This window comes from Punctularia strigosozonata (assembly GCF_000264995.1).
Source record: "Punctularia strigosozonata HHB-11173 SS5 unplaced genomic scaffold PUNSTscaffold_7, whole genome shotgun sequence".
NCBI classification, from domain to species: domain Eukaryota; kingdom Fungi; phylum Basidiomycota; class Agaricomycetes; order Corticiales; family Punctulariaceae; genus Punctularia; species Punctularia strigosozonata.
Genome location: NW_006767439.1, coordinates 571,476 through 585,849, shown reverse-complemented (window position 1 = coordinate 585,849; position 14,374 = coordinate 571,476). Strand labels below are relative to the sequence as shown.

At 55.1% G+C, this 14,374-nt stretch overlaps 4 protein-coding genes across 4 annotated transcripts; 1 reads left to right on the top strand and 3 right to left on the bottom strand.

The window, feature by feature from the left end:
• Positions 1-964: 964 nt before the first annotated feature.
• On the bottom strand, positions 965-2,686 carry PUNSTDRAFT_52745 (enolase C-terminal domain-like protein). The gene is made up of 8 exons (XM_007384200.1): positions 2,582-2,686; positions 2,311-2,529; positions 1,870-2,248; positions 1,667-1,812; positions 1,456-1,597; positions 1,373-1,398; positions 1,221-1,311; positions 965-1,172 (listed from the first exon to the last, which is right to left on the bottom strand). The coding sequence occupies exons 1-8, from the start codon at positions 2,624-2,626 to the stop codon at positions 1,048-1,050; spliced, it is 1,173 nt and encodes a 390-aa protein (XP_007384262.1). The 5' UTR covers positions 2,627-2,686; the 3' UTR covers positions 965-1,047.
• A 399-nt stretch (positions 2,687-3,085) lies between these two features.
• PUNSTDRAFT_68398 (uncharacterized protein) lies at positions 3,086-3,916 on the top strand (the record flags this gene model as incomplete). Its single annotated transcript, XM_007384199.1, has 4 exons — positions 3,086-3,401; positions 3,462-3,546; positions 3,601-3,731; positions 3,795-3,916. The coding sequence occupies 4 exons, from the start codon at positions 3,086-3,088 to the stop codon at positions 3,914-3,916; spliced, it is 654 nt and encodes a 217-aa protein (XP_007384261.1).
• Positions 3,917-5,260: 1,344 nt separating this feature from the next.
• On the bottom strand, positions 5,261-10,019 carry PUNSTDRAFT_143939 (cytochrome P450; the record flags this gene model as incomplete). The annotated part of the gene is made up of 19 exons (XM_007384198.1): positions 5,261-5,429; positions 5,483-5,782; positions 5,841-5,914; positions 5,965-6,092; positions 6,148-6,301; positions 6,352-6,391; positions 7,765-7,910; positions 7,966-8,043; positions 8,107-8,145; positions 8,208-8,347; positions 8,405-8,453; positions 8,504-8,581; positions 8,645-8,828; positions 8,887-8,985; positions 9,266-9,339; positions 9,393-9,520; positions 9,571-9,724; positions 9,775-9,814; positions 9,865-10,019. Coding segments are annotated over 19 exons (2,229 nt in total), but the record flags the coding sequence as incomplete, so codon positions are not given.
• A 951-nt stretch (positions 10,020-10,970) lies between these two features.
• Positions 10,971-12,946, bottom strand: PUNSTDRAFT_103099 (malate dehydrogenase). Its single transcript, XM_007384197.1, has 2 exons — positions 12,461-12,946; positions 10,971-12,403 (listed from the first exon to the last, which is right to left on the bottom strand). The coding sequence occupies exons 1-2, from the start codon at positions 12,891-12,893 to the stop codon at positions 11,187-11,189; spliced, it is 1,650 nt and encodes a 549-aa protein (XP_007384259.1). The 5' UTR covers positions 12,894-12,946; the 3' UTR covers positions 10,971-11,186.
• Positions 12,947-14,374: the final 1,428 nt, after the last annotated feature.

The window sequence follows — 14,374 nt, the reverse complement described above, 5'->3', positions numbered from 1 at the left end:
TTTTCTGCCTGCGCGCCGAATTTGGACCTGATCCTTGGATTCAGTACGTAGTCACTGTGACCAACGAATCGCCCACATGCACCGTCCTGAAACGCAGATGTTGCATGACGGGGCTGACAACTCGAAGATCCGCAAGCGCCTTCTCATCTTCAAGCGCGTGTTTCTTTTCTTCTCTTTTTCTGGCTTCTTGCAACCATGCCGTTAACGAGCGAACAATGCCATGAAAGCCCGACTCGGTTTTTCGGAGCCTCTCGAGTGTCGTCAAGAAACAGATGGACGATGGGTATTGGGAAGGCTGTATGAACACTGCAGAGGTTTGTTGATAATAAGCAACAAGCACGACAATGGAGTCCTTGCTGCTGATGTAAGGCATGAGGATATAGCAGCGAGCGGTTTTGCCCGACGAAGTGCCGAAATTCGTTTGCCATCCGTCTTAGACGGTTGGCGTAAATTTTTATTTCGGAACAGATCTTCGCGCTAGCGAATCCCTCTTTGAGTTCTCCAGCGAGCGATTTGTTCGAGGACCCTGCGTGTCGAATGTTAGCACGAAGGTCGCACAGGAAGTAGTTACGGCGGACCTACTGATTGCCTTCGAAGAGAATACGATGTCTCAGGGGCATACGTAATTCGCCCAGTCAAGCAAGACTTCAGTTGATAGGAAGAGAACGCGAGACTTTTCAGCGACATGACAGATGGTCGATCTTGTTGGGGAAGCGGTGACTCCATATTGCATCGAGTTCGCGCCTCGAGTCTCGACCCTGCAAACCAGGAAACGGCGACATACATCGGCGTCTCTTACGTTGTCTGGACACATATCGGCCACGCAGATGTAACAGGGCGCGCGGTGGAGCCGCGTCTAGGCAAGACGAGTTGGGTCGACGTTGCCCAGACGACCTCATGGATTAAATCCATGTGTTCTCCAAGACGAAGGGTGACATAGGGAGGCTGGCAGCGGCGATAGACCCGAGTAATTACCAAATAGATTCCATTGTCCAATTTACCATGCTAGAGACCGCCGAGCGAACGTGAAGATTCAATGATAGCTTGCTACCACTCCCTCAAACTGCCATCCTCGCCTCTCCACACGTCGTTCCTCCATGCCTTCTCTTTGACATAACTCTCCGACGTCTCTCTGACGAGTGCTTCATTGATCTCGATGCCTATACCAGGTCCTACGGAGACATCAAAACTGAGGAACGTGATAACAAATATCGACGTACCGTAAAGTGCCTCCACGAAACCGTTTTTGATGGCGAATACGGATGGGTCGACGAGGTACGTTGCGAGATCAGCTCCTTTGTTGTAGTGGATCTACAAAACGTCGTGAGCCCATAGTGAGTTATATCCTTCCCGGAGTACTGATCAAGCTCACCTCCCAGCTCATCTCCTGTATTACAACTACGAGCCACAAAGGTCATTGACGTGAGGTGTAGGATAGTTGAACCTGTAACTCACAGTTCGGTGCGCTGATCGCAACTTGTAGGCATGCCGCAAGCGCTATTGGCCCTAACGGACAATGTGGCGCGAGAGCGACGTCGTATGTCTCTGCCATGGACGCTATGCGTCTGAGTTCCGATATGCCGCCACAGTGAGAAACCTGAGTATTGAGCATCCCGGTGAGTTCATGGCACGCTCAGCGATACATAAGTTCGGGATATGTACTCACGTCTGGCTGAGCGATGTCTATCGCTCGTTTCTCGAAGTAAGGTCGGAAATCATGTCGCGTATATAACCTTTCGCCGACCGCAATCGGGGTGGAAACCGATCTCGCGAGGTCAGCGATCTCTTCCGGCTGGGTAGGCAGCAGGGGTTCTGCAGGCACGGCGGTTCGTCATCCGAAACATCCACAGAAGAGACGCAGATATATGCCTTCGATGAACATCGGTTTCTCAGGCTCTAGTAGCTTCGCGAGCTGCCTCGCCATACCCTTGTGAAGGCGACCATGGAAGTCCACGCCAACGTCTATTCCAAGCGATCGGACCTCTTTAACGCGGTTCGCACACGACTCGAGCCTCGCGGGAGAGTCAATCCACTCGAGGGCATCAGTCGCGTTCATCTTCACGGCCGTGAAGCCTTGGGCTTCCCTATATGCGGCTTGCTCAAGAACGTCCTCCGGTTTATCGCCGCCAATCCATCCATAAACGCGGGCGCGATCGCGTACCTTGCCTCCCAGGAGCTGCCAGACCGGTACACTGAGTTTCCGTCCCTTGATGTCCCATAAAGCGATGTCAAGGCCTGACAAGGCTGACTATCATAAAAAGGGGGCCGGTCAGCCATCAAGCGTGAACTGAGAAAATGGCTGTTACAGACCATGAGCACAGGGCCACCTCTATAGAATCTTGCTCTATATGCGGTCTGCCATATATCTTCGATGTTGTCTGCGTCTGATCCGACGAATCTTTGGCGTAAGTCCTCGAAAGCGCCTTCGACAGCCTCCGTATGTCCCTCGAGCGTGCTTTCACCCCAGCCAACGAATCCGTCGGAGGTTTCAACGCGAACGAAGAGCCAACGAGGAGGAAGGCGGAATAACTACGATCAAACCTCAAACCACGGTCACGGTGATCATTCATCGTTCACATACCTCGATCTTTGCTATTGGACTACCCTTCGAGGCATGGGGAGACATGACGAGGGATACGGCCAGCAACGGACGCGGGGTGGTTGCTGGGTCGCACTAGGATGTATCGTACCGCTCACCCGCGGCAACAGTGGGAGGTTTATCAAGGCGATGAAGTCATATCTTGCGTTCCGTGTCCGGAACATTGGCCAAACCTGGATAGACCAGGCGCGCCCTGGGCAAAATCAACCGCCTCGGCCGGATATGTTTAGCGCAGAACTGGTCGGATATCCGTCGCATCACCACGTTCGTATGGCCGCATGTGAGCGAAACGGAGAGTAATACGCAATGGCAAGCTTCATAGAACGCTGCGTGCCGCGGGCCGGTGATGGCTGAGAGGGATCCTTGTTCACGCTCAGCCACGTCCACGACCTCAGACGCCTTCAACGCCAGGCTGGCCCTTTCTACAGTTACTCGATCACTTGCGCTACCCCACGTTCCAGTGCCGTCGTCTTGGTCTATCTTAACATGAAACTTGCGTCGTTGTTCCTAGCGCTCTCCTTGACCGCGCTCCCGGCCCATGCCATCAAGTTCTCCCTGGCGGGCTACCGGTACCCACCGGCGAAATGCATATGGAATGCTGCACACGAAAACGCTCTAGTTATTGTCACCGCAAATGTAGGAGAGGGTGCTGGACAAAGAGTGGATGTCGAAATCATCGACTCAAGCCCGAAGAAGAACGTGTATTTGAGCAAGAAGAACATCAAGGGCGAGACAAGGCTGGCGGTCACCACGCACGCTGACGGCGAGGTGGGAGTGTGTCTCAGGAATTGGTTGAATGCGAGTGCGTTCTGCCTGCTCTCATAGTGAAGTGACGGGCGAAACGTCTGACCGGGCTCATGAGCAGATTACCCGCCCCAACATGCGAGGAACGCGACACGCATAGTCGATTTGGACGTGGACATTGGCGCTGACGCTGTGGACTACAAGTATGCCTTTGGTGACTTGCGTGCTTTGGATGTGCTGCTGACAAGGCTCTGCAGTGCCATAGCGAATCAGGAGTCCCTCTCCGCTCTCGAGACCGAAATGCGTAAACTTGAAGGTATAGTCAAGGAAATTTCAGACGAACTAGGATACTTGAAGACACGCGAAGAGCGGTTCTCTGCCACCAACGGTGCGCCCTCGTCGCTCTGACACCCACTATTTCTTCCCATTGATAGCGTTGTGTGGGCTCTAGAATCAACCCTCAGACGCGTCAACAACTTTTCGTACTTCATTATCTTATCCCTGACGGCACTTGGGGCGTGGCAGATCTTCCACCTCCGCTCGTTCTTCAAGCGGAAGTACCTCATCGACTGAGCTTACTCTACTTTTCTAATCTTATTAGGCTGGGATTATACCATGTGTGCCTTCACTTTCCTCAGTCTATCACCAGGCCTCAGCACTGCTTCCATATGCCAAACCTAAGAATCGAAGGACTGGAAGCTTCATGATGGCTTTAAGCTTTCCACCACGAACTGAGGGTCAACAACGTGCATTGCCATGGCGTGAACTACGCTCGTGGTTTCCGTTAAGCGCATTTTCCGTCAACCCCTCCTTTTCTTCAATGCCCAATCGCTCCTCATGCGTTGCAAAAGACGGGTCATTTCCGCAAAGCTGTTCTTGTTGGTTTCTTCGTGGCGGTTGCTTGCGGCTTAGAGCAGCCGACGGAAGTGCATAGGATTATGATGACCCCCAGTGAGGCCGCAGTCTCGAATGCATGCTCTGATAACTATCTCCACACCTGCATGCCTAAGCCCCACCGAGCCTGTTCTTCGCTAACCATTCCTTCTCTTCAACGCTCAACCGCTCCTCGTAAGGTGCGAAAGCGGGGATCGCATCCAAAAATTCCTTTCTGATCATTTCTTCGTGTCGGACACTTCGAGGTTCAACGGACACCGTGAATGGTTTGGAGGCCAAGACCAGTCCCTAGTAGTCGAAAGTCATTACACCAACATGAAAGGAATGAGCCGATAGGCGTACGGGAAGATAGGCGTCGATGTCGATGGGCTCTTTGGACGTGAATTTGAATCCCCATATAAGGTCTGTAGCTTGTATCCTCTGAGGATGTAATGTCATTGAGCGATGCTGCTCGGATGAACAAGCGCACACTGCTGACCATTGCTTGTTCCGCAACATGTCTCCCTGGACATATCCTCTGAAAAGGGTACATCTCAACATGCGCATGCACACGTTGAACAAGAGCATACCCGGCCCACACCAAATGGTAGGGAATGTTTGAAAGCCGCGCAATCCACGCCGGGTCTGACGCCGAACTCCGACGTCATATATCTATCCGGGTTGAATGTCTCCGGATCATCGAAAACATCGTGATCATGATAGATCCCCCCTGACGACAGCATAGGTAAGTACGCGCCCGTCTGGTGAAACCTTCGGTACTTGCATAGATTGATTGCCACAGTGCTATCCTTCGGGATGATGTAATCCTCATACTTCGACAGCATTAGTGACTATGGCCGAGCAACGCACAGAATGCTGCTCATGGAGGTACAAGACTCACCATGATGTCGTCCAGTGTAGCATGGGGGATACCGATGGGAAACACGGGTCTGATCCTATGGGTTTCTTTCAGAGTGGCCTTTGGAAAGATGATCATCACCTGCGCGTCCGAAAGAACTTGAAACGTACTTGTAGATACGGTAGGTTGTGAAAGTCGTCCATGTTCGGCGTGCGTCCATCTCCAACAACCCTATCCATTTCCTCGTGCAGTTTGCGCTGTACTTCGGGGTGAGCGGTCACCATCAGCAGGAACGATTGCATAAATGTGGCCGTTGTGTCACTACCACCCTCCAACAGCACGGCACCGAGTAATCTAGGGCAGACCGCTAATCAGAGTGCGGATCGTCGAGGATGTATAGAGCATACGCAGCCATGTCGTCCGTGAGCTCCAACTCCTGCTGTCGCTTGACCACGGCATCCATGAAGCAGAGTGTATCGACTTGCTGGCTGCTGTACATCCTCTCCTTGCATTCGTTTGTCAAGCGTGTGTAGAACGACATCTGCAGTTCTCGGAGATCCCTGCAAATCCCCTTCCACGGCGCCCACCGCTCAGGCACATATTTGAGGATCGGGAGTAGGTCCACCGGGGCGTGCTTGCCGGGCGTATACACCTGAGTTTCAGCCTCGGCAATTTCAAATACCATTGCGACGTCCTGTGAGTCGATCCTTGTTGGCGATGCGTGTTGTCAGATGTGATACGCAACCATACGCGAGGATAACGTACTTGGGTGCGCGCTTCCCCCATAGTACTGAGAAGACGGCGGACGTGGCTGCTCGCCGTAGATGCCACCACGTTCGCTGCACACACTCGATCAATTCGGAGCGACGTTGGGACAGCGTGAATGTACCTCTGGAGCTTTCATGACATCATACATGAGTTGAAGCGACTCTGCTCGCTGAAGGGGTATATGTTTCACGGCGGACTGTGGCGTTAACAGGGAGTTGGCGGCTTTTCGCAGGAGCCGCCAGTTGTTAGCTATGCGGTGCAATCAACAACGAGGATGGGATACGCTTTCGAGAAGGAGGCGCACACGCTTGACAGATAGCAAGGTATTTTCCTTCGTGAAGGATGTCATCGAAGTGAGAGGGAGGCCTGCTCGAGGTGACCGCGCTCTGCCTTTCCAGTATCTCGCGAACTGCATGGGCGCTAGACAGCACTACCATGACCCCCGGGCCAAGAGTCAACTGAGGGGGAGTGAGCTTCGCACCGGAGATGCATGAACGGTCGCGCTTACCGAGAATATATCTCCGTATTTCCTCGCCCACTCGGTGAACCTGTGCGCGAAATCAGCCAAAGTCACTGAACCAAGGATTTGATAAGAAAAATCCCTCAAATGGGTATACGTCGGAGATAGCAGATGCAGGTTCCCGAGCACCGGCAATGTCGGTGGGCCAGGAGGTAAACCTGGCCGTCGTCGGCCCACTTGCGACGCTTTGGTGAGCAGATAGCATAAAACGACTAGTGCGAGGGCAATGTCAATCATGACGGGGCAGTGAGATGGTTTCAGGGAGCTGGAGCATGCATTGTGTCATGATATAACACTTTTCAGGTTTACGTTATTGTTGGAGAATCGAAGGGCCCAGCAGTTGTTCTTGAGCGACTCGTCCCACGAGTGACGCATCGTGGATCTCTATGTAGGTCGAGGAAGGCCCCAATGTCGTGCGGCCCGAGTTCTTGCCTTGGGAGGAAAGGCCGTGTTCGCCCCTATCAATCGCGTCCGACAGCTCCCAAGGTATCAAGTTACCGGTTCTTCAAGGTGGTCGCGTACTGCTCACCAGGCTGAGTCGTCGTAGGGCACAGTAGGTGGTCGCGTACTGCTCACCGGGCTGAGTCGTCGTAGGGCACAGTACACCTTGCTGGAGGGCTTCGTGTAGCGTTCAGATTGCAACCACGAGGCTAGAATCTGTAGCGGTGGTGGTGGTGGTAGTGTTGATGGATTACGAGCATATGCCCCTCAACAGGTACCGGCCCACATACTCCATAGTTTCACGATGGTAGGGTGGGTGCCCACAGTTCGCCGACAAGACATGACTTCATGCCCGAGATTCCGATTCCTAATTGCAGTCAACCCGAGAGGATTCGTCCAGCGAAGCGTGCTCCCAGAATTTGTATGAGGTCGATGAGGACCAATCGGTGCAAAAAGTTCGCGGGTGTAGTCAAGCGTCAAGCGTCTAGCGAGGTTTTGGTCCTATGGAGGTCTCAGATGAATTAGGATACTTGAAGACATGCGAGGAGCGGTTCTCGGCAACGAATGGTTTGTCGGTCTTGTCCTAACCTCCGCCACTCTGTGCGGCTAATACATATCGTTGTGCGGTCTCTAGAGTCTAGAGTCAAAACTCAGACGCGTCAACAATTTCGCGTACTTCATTATCTTCTCCCGGCGTGGCGAACCTTCCACCTTTGTTCGTTTTTCAAGCGCAAGTACCTCATCGACTGAGTTTTCACTACTGTATGTTATCTACTACGCTGGATTATACCACGAGTGCCCTCCTTCCTACCGCCGGGTCAGGCGTTTCTTCGCTGTCCAAACACCAAAGGACCAGTAGCTTCACGATGACTGCGAGCTTTCCAAATTCCGGGTCAACAGTCTGCATTGCCATGACGTGAACAATGCTACTAGTTCCCGCTAAGTCTATTTTCAGCCAACCACTCCTTCTCTTCCGCGCTCAACCGCTCCTCGTACGGAGCAAACAATGGGATGGCGTCCGCAAAACCGCTCTCGATGATTTCTCCGTGGTGCATACTACGCGGCTTGATGCAGACCTTGAAAGGCTTGGAAGCCATGACTATTCCCTGAATATCGCTGGTTCAGTCGCTTGGGCAAGACAAGTCGGCGACACCAACTCACGGGTTCGTAAGCATTCAAGTCCAGCGGCTCGTTGGCGGTAAATTCGAATCCCCATATGAGATCAGCAGCTTGAATGCGCTAGGGCGGAAATCGATTAGTCCAAGGTTCATGAGCGCTAGCCGCAGCACAGTCAACGCATACCGTTGCTTGTTCCGCGACATGTCTCCCAGGGCAAATTCTCTGATTGGCACAGACGCGAGGGTTAGAATATATACACCGATGAAAGCTATGCATGACCGTACCCGTCCGACGCCGCAAGGCAGAGAATGCCTGAACAGGGTGTCATTTATGGCTGGTTTCACACCAAATTCGGACTGCATGTAACGGTCTGGGTTGAACGTATGTGGGTCCTCAAACACCTCCGGATCGTGGTAGATCCCCCCTAGTGCGGGACTCCGTTCAGCCCAAGGGTGTGAACATCGTCATGCCTAGCGCTTACATAGATTGACTGCCAGGACGCTGCCCTTTGGGATCGTATATTTCCCATACTCGAGTGCGGTTAGCTTCTTCAGAAACTTATCGTGACAAGGGATCTCACAATAACGTCCTCAAGAGTGTAATGGGGAATCCCAATGGGGAACACGGGCCTGAACCTGTGAGTTTCCCTCATCGTAGCCTAATCATCGCGGTGTTTGGTTTATCTTTCCCCGTGGAACATGCTAGGCGAAAGCAGACCAACCTGAAGGTATGGTAAGTTCTGGAAGTCGTTCGGGTTCGGGACGCGCCCCACTCCTACTACGCTGTCCATCTCATCGTGGAGCTTGCGTTGCACTTCAGGATGAGCGGTCACCAGGAGCAAGAAAGATTGGAGGAGCGTAGGCGTTGTGTCGCTAGCGCCTTCTAGGAGCACGGTACCTAACAATCTATATCAAGTCAGCTGTGTCAGATAACACCCTACGTCATGGAGAAAGCTGTTCATACGCGGCCATCTCGTCGGTGAGCTCCAGCTCCTCCTGTCTCCTGATCACATTGTCCATGAAACAGTCGAGGTCTGTGTACCGGCCGCCGGAGACTCTATCTCTGCATTCCTGCATCAGGCGCGTATAGAACGAGATCTGCATGTTCCGGAGGTCTCGACAAATCGCCTTCCATGGAGCTCAACGCTCCGGCAGATATTTGAGGATTGGGAGCACATCCACTGGGGCATACTTGCCGGGAGTATAGATTTGAACCTCTGCTTCCGCGATCTTGAAGACCGTCGAAATGTCGCAGGAATCCAATCTGTTTGCCAGAAGCCATGTCACGCTCATTGCTTCCCCCCCCCCCCCCCCCAAAAAAAAAAAAAAATCAAGGATCGCACTTTGGCGCGCGCTTTCCCCATAGCACTGAGAATATGGACGAGTTTGCTGTTCGCCTCAGGTGCCACCACGTTCGCTGGGTGGCTTCTGTCAGCACAGAGTTACCATTATTAGCTGAGCCTGACGTACCTCGGGAACCTTCAGAACATCGTGCATAAGTTGAAGCGACTCCGCCCGTTGGATGGGTATCTGCCTCTGGGCCGACTGCGGAGTCAACAGCGAGTTGGCCGCTTTGCGAAGAAGACGCCATTCATTCGCTACGTAACTTTGTTGGCATGCATGCAAATGGCAAGATAAAGGAGCTCACAAGACGGACAGATCGCGAGGTACTTTCCTTCGTGCAGGATGTCGTCAAAGTGAGAGGGAGGTCTGCTTCCCGTGATGGCGCTCTGCTTATCCAGGATTTCGCGAACCGCGTGGGAACTGGATAGGACGACCATGACACCAGGTCCCAGTGTCAACTGCACCGCGTGAACGACCTGTGGGCAGTGCGGCGGAAGGATACACCCACCGAGAATATCTCGCCATAGATCTTCGTCCATTTAGTAAACCTACGAAACGCACGTCAGAACCATACAGCCGTTGAGGTCGCCGAACGTACTGCAGATGAGTAACCGTCGGTGATAACAGATGCAGATTCCCCACGACGGGCAATGTCGGTGGCTCAGGAGGCCAACATCGTCGTCTCCGGCCGATCTGCAACACCTCCACCGTCAGGTAGCACGAGACGGCCAGGATAAGGGTGATATAGAGCATAGGTGTGCGTTCAGCCAATCGAGGAATGACCTGAATGCGACCCTCGTGTCATGGATCTGATATACAGTCGAACATCTCATAACGCATAGCGTCGGTTACACCCTCATTGCTATGCATTATCAAGTTTATGCACTTCCAGCAGCTGACCCTAACCCTATGCAAGCCCAAGAAGGTAGTCCCTAACCCTAAGTCCACGCTCGGCGCTGCTAACATCACGTGAGGGTCCCAGCGTGAGACCTTTACATATTTTTTAGGGGCTTACCTGTCTATATATGGAAATATATAACCATATTTGGTATGCCCAGCCTATCTGATAATGCATAAAGGTACGATTTGGGCTATGCGTTATGCAATTATGCAATTTGCCCGCAATTCCCTGCAAACCATGGTGGTTACAGGCCAAAACCGATGCATTATCAGATTTATGCATTATCACCCTATGCATTATGAGGTGTTCGACTGTACGGGCACCAGCTCCTTTGCCATCCTCGGAGAGACGAAGGACCCGATGGTAAGGCTTTCGCCGTATGGGTTGGAGTGACCTCAACTTCGCAGCACGCGACGAAGTAAGCTCTTCCCTTGCCAATAAAGTATCGTTCCGTGCACGTTGTACGACATAACACCACCGGCCGCAGGCTGAGAAGCCCAGTCTATTATCGCCGATGCGAGGTGCGGCAGGCGCTGGGAGCCCTTGCTGGCATCGAACTGAACCTGACGGTATTCATGGGACGCTCTCCGCTGGTAGAGACGGCGAAGGGGTTTGACCGATGCATGAAATGACGTGGTAAGATGGAAGTGGCCGGTGGCGCGACTGCTCGCGACTGCGTTCGTGCTGGGGTACTTATGGTTGCCGCGCTGCACGATATCATGCAGGTGGCACACCTACAGTCTCGGCGGTTCCAGTGAGCCGAAGTCGACGCACCGCTCCGACGCAGATGTTCAGCTAAGTAGGGGAGATGCTGATGAACGTTCGTAGTTCCCAGCTAAGTATGCATACGTTATTAGAAGTAATCTACAAGCATACGGCCCAGGCTCTGCACTAGACCCAGGCATCTATACATATCCGCATATAACCAACCGAAATCCAAACCAACGCAGAAAAGGGTGACAAAATACTCGAACTCAAACGTGCTCCATGCCAGAAGCTTTTTTCCTCTGTTTTGTGGTCTACAACGGGTTCCACATCTTGCCCGTCACGTACTCGTTCAGCTCGCCGTCGCTGAGCTTCCTGAGCGCCTCGTTGCGGTCCACGCCCGCCTTCTGCGCGGCCCTGATGACGGCGCACGCGATGTGGGCGCTGATCTCGCGGATGCGTTCCAGGCGGGGGTAGATGAGGTCGTCCGCGCGCTCGTCGGGGGTGAGCGCGTCCGCGAGGCCGAGCGCGCTCGCCTCGACCATGCTGTCCGTCACGCTCTTCGCCTGGGCGAGGATCGCGCCGAGGCCGATGCCGGGGAAGACGTACATGTTGTTGCCCTGGCCCGGGTAGTGCGTGCGGCCGCCGTACGCCTCCGGGTCGAACGGCGAGCCGGACGCGAACACGACGGCGCCGCGGGTGTACGTGAGCGCCTCGTGGAACTCGCACTCGGAGAGCCGGACGGGGTTCGAGAGCGGGAAGACGATCGGGCGCGGGTTGAGCGCGGCCATGAGCTCGAGCACGGGCTGGGAGAAGGCGCCCTTGGTGGTGGAGAGGCCGAGGAGCGCGGTCGGCTTGACGAGGTCGACGATGTCGAGCAGGTCCTTGACCGGCGGGCCGGCGTAGTCCGTGCGCGAGAAGTACTTCTTGTGCTCGGCCATCGGCCCGCGGCCGTCGTAGATGAGCCCCTGCGAGTCGACGAGGTAGATCCGGCTCCGGGCCTCCTCCTCGGAGAGGCCCTGGAGGGTGAAGAAGGACATGAGCTGCATCGCGACGCCGACGCCGGCGGAGCCCGCGCCGAGGAAGAGGATGCGGTGGTCGGTCAGCGGGCGGCCGGACGCGGCGGAGGAGAGCTTGGCGGCGTTGAGGAAGCCGGCGAGGACCACGGCACCTGTGCCCTGGATATCGTCGTTGAAGACGGGGTAGCGCTCGCGGAAGGCGTCAAGGTACATGAACGCATTCTCGGTCGAGAAGTCCTCGAACTGGATGAGCATCTTCGGGAACGCCTTGGACATCTCGTCCATGAACTCGTGCATGAAGGCGGACATGTCCGGGGAGGGCACGCGCGGGTGGCGGTGGCCGAGGTAAAGCGGGTCGGCGAGGAAGGTCTCGTTGTTCGTGCCGAGGTCGAGGCAGATGGGAAGGGTGGAGGAGGGGCGGATGCCGGCGCCGGCGACGTAGAGCGAAAGCTTTCCGATCGAGATGGGCATGCCGTTCACGCCGAGGTCGCCCAATCCGAGAATACGAGAGCCTGTGGACGAACGAATAAGCAAGGGAAAACGTTGTGAGTATGCTAGAGCACGCGTACCATCGGTGACGACGGCGATGCGAGCCTCCGGGATGCGGGGCCAGTTGCGGATGACGGAACCAATGCGACCCTTGTCGTGGATAGAGACGAACAAGCCCTCGGGGCGACGGAAATTGTGCGAGAACTGGATGCACGCGTCGCCGACGGTGGGCGTGTAGATGAGCGGGGTGAACTCGGCCATGTAGCGGAGACAGAGCTTGTAGAACATGTTCTCGTCCGTGAGCTTGAGCTGAGAGAGGTAGATGTACTTTTCGATGGCCTTGTCCTTGGAGCGGAGCTGGCGGAGGCACCGTTCGGCATGGACATCGTCGTCGGTGAGCTTGGGCGGGGTGAGACCGTGCGCGGGCTTGGGCGGGGCTACGTTGAGGTTAGACGCGTGAGCATAGGTGCGTGCAAAGGTAGGTACGCGACGAAGAAAGCGTAGATAGAGCATGGAGGGAAGGAGGAGGGGAGGACGAGTCACGCCGTTGGGGCGAGGGGGCGGGGAAAAAACTGACGTTCGGGCACGGCCTTGAGGCGCTGGACACCGTTGGACCAGTAGGGGGTAAGCGTGCGGGTCGGCATGTTGGATTAGCTAGCTAGCTGCGAAACCAGGTACGAGGTGGGAGTATATGTACTCGCGGGCGGACGTCTGCCAGAGACGGTGCGAGGGATTTGGGGGTGGATTGCGGGGACGGGAGTCCAATGGGGGACGGCGCAGGCTCTACGTGCAGACCCGGGATGGAGCGCTGTAGCTTATAACAGTCCATGGCACCGGGCGCGATCTAGTTCTCGCCCCGGGATCTGATAGTCTGGGTCGGGCCAAAGCAGCTGAAGGTGATTCGTCCGGAGCGCGGTGGATGCCGTTTGCCCCCGTCCCTGGCCCGTTGCCTGGCGACCTGCGAGACCAAGCGGCTCTGACCAGTCGCAGCCGTGCAGATGATCAGGCGGTCAACCGGCCGAACAAATTGTTGATTGGGATACACTGCCCGGCGGCGCAGCGTTTGAGATCCTTGCGACGGTGCTCATTGGACGGAGGAGACGCGGGATGGACCGCGTCCTACGCTGCGTCTCGACTTGGACACCTCCCACAGTCACCAGCGCCTCCTCGCACCCTAATGAATTCGGTCGTCGTCGAAACCGTCGCGAGTACACCAGGACGCGCCCGGACATCCGTGCCAAGGGCCGCCTTCGCGAGCACTCACCCTCGCAAACGCGTCTAGTCGGAAACACGCTCATCATATCTACAGACACTCTCGATTGCACCCCTTCGAGCATCTGATATCCTTGCGGGAGAAAACATAGCCAATTCGGTCTTCTCGCCCGCTCCAACCGACCCAGGACTATGACTCGTCTCATCCTACGGGCGTCCGTATGCCAGGCCAATGGCATGCCGCATGAGGGGCGACCGCAGTCACCACCCTCCGTTCAGCTTGTTTTTGGGGTACCCTGCAAGCACCCCCCTCGGGACAGAACGGATCGTGGAAGACGAATCCTGAACCCGTACTGCTCCATGGTCGTACGACCAGTCGTTCACAAGCTTCAAGGACGCTCAAGTGGTGATTGAATGACGGATCGTCAGCCGCCGCTCGCCATCCTCGTATGCGCGCGACGTACCATCCCCTTACGGCGACAGGAGCGACATATCATCCGACAAACGTTATATTCTCGGCGCTCTGGGTTTCTTCTTCATTCCCGGACAGGCTCTGCTCTCGTCGATCCATGGGCAAGTTAGTCAATCGCGGCCGTTCGTCCCTTGTTCTACCACCCCCACCCCCACCCCCGCATCTCTCCGCGGTGCGCATATCTCATCATGTAGTTGCGGGTGCTATACCTGGCACTCCGTCGTGCCCCGAGGAAGCATCCCACTCGCTTCCTCGTCGCACCCGCGAATCGTTGGAGGAATCCTCACCTGGCCGCCGATGTGAAGCTTTG